Below are 4,414 nucleotides of genomic sequence, written 5' to 3'. Positions count from 1 at the left end.
AAGGAATATCTGGTTCAGCGGCCGGTTTATTATATCAGCGAGGTGCTTATTGAATCCAAGCAAAGGTATCCGCATTGGCAGAAGCTGGTCTATGGTGTTTTCATGGCCAGTCGGAAGTTGAAGCAGTATTTTCAAGGGCACCCCATCACAGTGGTCAGTTCAGCTCCCTTGGGTGATATCATACAGAACCGGGAGGCGACTGGCCGGATTGCCAAGTGGGCTATAGAGCTTGGGCCACACGGACTGAAGTATGTGCCTCGGACGGCGGTGAAGTCTCAAGCACTTGTTGATTTCATCAATGACTGGACAGAGCTGCTACAAGCACCAGAGGAGAAGCCGGATCACACATATTGGACTATTCATTTTGATGGATCCAGGCAACTGGAAGGCTCGGGGGCTGGAGTCGTGTTAACTTCCCCACGAGGCGATAAGTTTTGTTGTGTTCTCCGCTTAATGTTCCCTTGCACTAATAATGCAGCTGAGTATGAAACCTTGCTCCATGGTCTCCGGATGGCTAAAGAGATGAACTTAAGCCGGGTTAAGTGCTTCGGTGACTCGGATCTCGTGGTTCAACAGGTGTCTGGCACTTGGGATTCTAGGGACCCGCTCATGACTGCATATCGTCGGGAAGTGGATAATATTGCGGGTTGCTTCCAGGGTTATCAAGTGGATCATGTGGACTGTCGGAAGAATGAAGCGGCGGACGCTTTAAGCCGTTTGGGCTCTCAGCGCAAACCGGTCCCGCCTAATATCTTTCTGGACGTGCTGCACAACCCGTCAGTCAAGCTCCCAGGTGAAGCGGATTTGGCTATTCCTGATCCGGAGGCTCAATTGGTGGCAGCATTGCATGCTATTCCAGATTGGACAGTTCCTTATCTTATGTACATGAACCGAGGGGAGTTACCAGAGGATGAGATTCTAGCCAGGCAAATAGTCCGGCGATCCAAGTCTATGACGATTGTCAATGGTGAATTGCATCGTCGTAGTGTATCAAGGCCGTTTCAACGATGTGTTTCTCCTGAGGAAGGCTGTGAAATCTTAAGAGAAATTCATGAAGGGGATTGTGGACACCACGCCGGTTCAAAGTCTCTGGTGGCAAAGGCGTTTCGTCACGGGTTCTACTGGTTGACAGCGCATGCTGACGCGGAGGACTTGGTTAAACGGTGTGATGGATGTCAGAAATTTTCAAGGCGTGCTCATGTGCCGGCTCAAGAATTGAGGATGATCCCAATAACGTGGCCGTTTGCAACTTGGGGGCTGGATATGGTCGGACCTTTTAAAAGATCCAAGGATAAGAAAACCCACCTTTTGGTGGCAGTTGACAAATTTACCAAGTGGGTTGAAGCGGAGCTTGTCAGCAAGTGTGATGCAGCAACAGCGGTGCAGTTCATCAAAAAGGTGATTTTCCGGTTTGGCTTTCCACACAGTATCATTACTGACAATGGTACCAATTTATCTAAGGGTGCTATGAAGGAGTTCTGTGAACGAGAGCATATCCGGCTTGACGTGTCATCAGTGGCACACCCCCAGTCCAATGGACAGGCAGAACGAGCTAATCAAGAGATCTTGCGAGGCATCAAACCCCGGCTTATGGTCCCATTGCAAAGAACACCAGGATGTTGGGTTGAAGAGCTACCATCTGTGCTATGGAGTATCAATACTACGCCAAACCGATCCATAGGATACACACCATTTTTCATGGTCTACGGAGCAGAGGCAGTTCTCCCTAGTGATATCCGGCATGATTCGCCTCGGGTGGCAGCTTATGTCGAAGAGGACAATGAGACAGCACGGCAAGACGCTTTGGACCTATTGGACGAGGAGTGTGATATAGCAGCTGCCCGTTCGGCGATTTACCAACAAGATCTTCGTCGCTATCACAGTCGCCGGGTTAGAACCAGAACTTTTCAAGAAGGAGATTTGGTGCTTCGGCTCATCCAAGACCAAACAGATATACACAAGTTATCCCCACCTTGGGAGGGACCTTTCGTGGTCAGCAAGAATCTGCACAACGGGTCGTACTATCTGATTGATATTCGAGAGCATAAAGACTCACGTACATCAGAGGAGGAGACTAACAGGCCGTGGAATATAGCTCATCTTTGGCCTTACTACACTTGAGCCATCGGCTCTATCTATGTACATATCATGACAGTGTATATATTATCTTTGATATAATAAAACCGGAGCCTCAGCTAAAGCGGGGTCTCTGTCTTTCTTATCATGCGTGGTTACATGGAGTGGCTCTGTTTTTAAAACGGACTCCGGTTTACCCTTTGACATTTGCTTTTTATACATCACTGGGGGCCTTGGTCGTGTCCGAACCAACGCGACACCTTTTGATAGGCGACAGCCACCAGATCACTTGGGGACATGGTCAAGTCTGAACCAGTCACGCCTCTTGGTCGGCCTAAGGCCACAAAATCACTTGGGGGCTTGGTCGAACCCGAACCGTTTCCACGCCTCTTGATCTGGCATATATGCCACGAATCATTTGGGGACCTAGCTGACTTGAATCATTGTCACTCCTATTGGGGGCTTGGTCCTGTCCGACCATCGTAATACCATCTGATCAGCTCAGTATAGCATATTTTTGCAAACAGTTTTTATCATTGCCTTGGTTTCCATGGTATTTTCATGGCTTGTTTGTTCTTAGTTTTTTGGTGGATTCCTTTTATGTCAACAAACACCTTTAATCCGGAGAAGTATGCCCGGTTTATTTTTTTCCTGTTAACATCATGGAGTAACAAGGGGGTTTATATTGACCCAGTACGGTCTATACGGGAGCTGTTTTCTCCCCCCTTGTTGACGGTAATGGTTTATAAAACCTCCGCTTCAAAGCTTGGCTAAACCAGCTTCATGCCAAGACATGGCAGGAAATATGAATGGAGGTTTTTTCGAACAAAAGCTTCAGTACTTATGCACGAAGGCATATTGAAGATAGAAGTATTAACTATCCTGTTACAAGGCATCACGGTGCCCGAATAAAGATCATTTGTTATTTTGGAAAGATTCCAAGGACAGCTATACAAACCGGCTCCCGGTTTAGGCCTGCTCCTCGTCATCATCCGCTTCAGCTTCTTCGTCCCTACCCATTGGCTGGAAATCAACAGTGGTCCAGTCGATTCCCATTAAAGCTTGGAAAACAGCCTCTTCATGTATCAGGGAAGACGGTTCAATATCAGGAGCGTAAGTGTGCTTACGGATTGGAGGGATCAGATTCTCCGCTTCAAGAGTTGGGGCAGGCACTCGCTTGTTCTGGTCATTGTATTATGCTTGATAATGCGTCAAGTCTGCCTCTTCAGCTAGCTGACAAGCCAGAGGGCGCACTGCACGGTTTATTGCCCTTAAATCCTCTTCGTTGAATTCAGAGCCATCTTCCTTCAGGCTGGGATAGCCTTGAGATGCTTCCACAGGGTCGAAATCTGGCACCCATGCCTTTGCCCGGATCAAGGCGTTAATAGCTCCGGTTCGAGTAGTAGATTTCTTCAGCTCCTCCATCCGCGCCGGAAGCATCGACAACATGTTAAGAGTGTCCTGGATTAAAGAAGGTGCCGGGTTGTTATGAGAGGCTGTGGTGATGATCCGCTGGGCTCCGGTATATAATTGTTCCACTAAGGTGTAGGCAGCCTTCAGTTTCTTCCGCACATCGTTTCCCAAGTGCCCGATGCGTGTGCCTACAACAATATAGGGACGGTTTGAAACCGGATTTACGCTGCAGCAGGTTCAAATTATCACAAAAGTTAAAAGGAGTTTACCAAAGATCGCAGCGGTCATGGAGTGTATTTGCCGCTTTACGGACGTTAGTTCATCCGCCACCGGTTTAAGGGCAGCTTCAGCATTTTCCGCTCTTTTGGTTAAAGCCGCCTTCTCAGTGGCCCAATCAGCCCGCTCTTTCTTGAAGCCTTCCTTTAGCTGTTCAGCGGTGCTCAAGGCGCTGGTTAATTCTTGCTTTGCCTTGTCTGTTTCAGCTTGTTGAGTTTTCAAGGCCTCCTGCAAATCAGCAATCCGGTCCTCCTTGATTCTCACCTCAGCCTGCATACAGACAGCATTTAGCTTTAAACAAGCGGTCCAAGAAATTGAAGTATCAACCACATAACAAAGTTATACGCCTGATACTTGGGGGCTAATGAACCTTCAGTTTTCAAAAGTTACTAGATTGCAAAGTCCCAAGCTCAATACAGGTATTCAACTTGGCACTTGGGGGCTAATGGCTATTTGCTCAAATTATGATCTAAGGGTAGTTTTCTGTTGGAGCCCCGGTCTAATTCTGCTAAGTTAAACCGGCCCTTGGGGGCTATATTAATGGATTTCAAAAGTGTTGAGGATCATATTCAAGTCCCGGTTTGACGAAGGCTACAAACCGACCCTTGGGGGCTAGGAGGATTGATGCAAAGGCAGTCAGTAAAGAAGT

General features: G+C 47.8%; 1 protein-coding gene across 1 annotated transcript; it reads right to left on the bottom strand.

Annotated features, from left to right (window-relative positions):
• Positions 1-2,934: 2,934 nt before the first annotated feature.
• LOC123159084 (uncharacterized) lies at positions 2,935-3,900 on the bottom strand. Its single transcript, XM_044576886.1, has 2 exons — positions 3,759-3,900; positions 2,935-3,677 (listed from the first exon to the last, which is right to left on the bottom strand). Exons 1-2 carry the CDS (start codon positions 3,775-3,777, stop codon positions 3,271-3,273), a joined length of 426 nt encoding a protein of 141 aa, XP_044432821.1. The 5' UTR covers positions 3,778-3,900; the 3' UTR covers positions 2,935-3,270.
• Positions 3,901-4,414: the final 514 nt, after the last annotated feature.

This window comes from Triticum aestivum, chromosome 7B (assembly GCF_018294505.1).
Source record: "Triticum aestivum cultivar Chinese Spring chromosome 7B, IWGSC CS RefSeq v2.1, whole genome shotgun sequence".
Lineage (NCBI taxonomy): Eukaryota > Viridiplantae > Streptophyta > Magnoliopsida > Poales > Poaceae > Triticum > Triticum aestivum.
The sequence above is the reverse complement of the archived record's forward strand: the minus strand, read 5'-3'. Positions and strand labels throughout refer to the sequence as shown.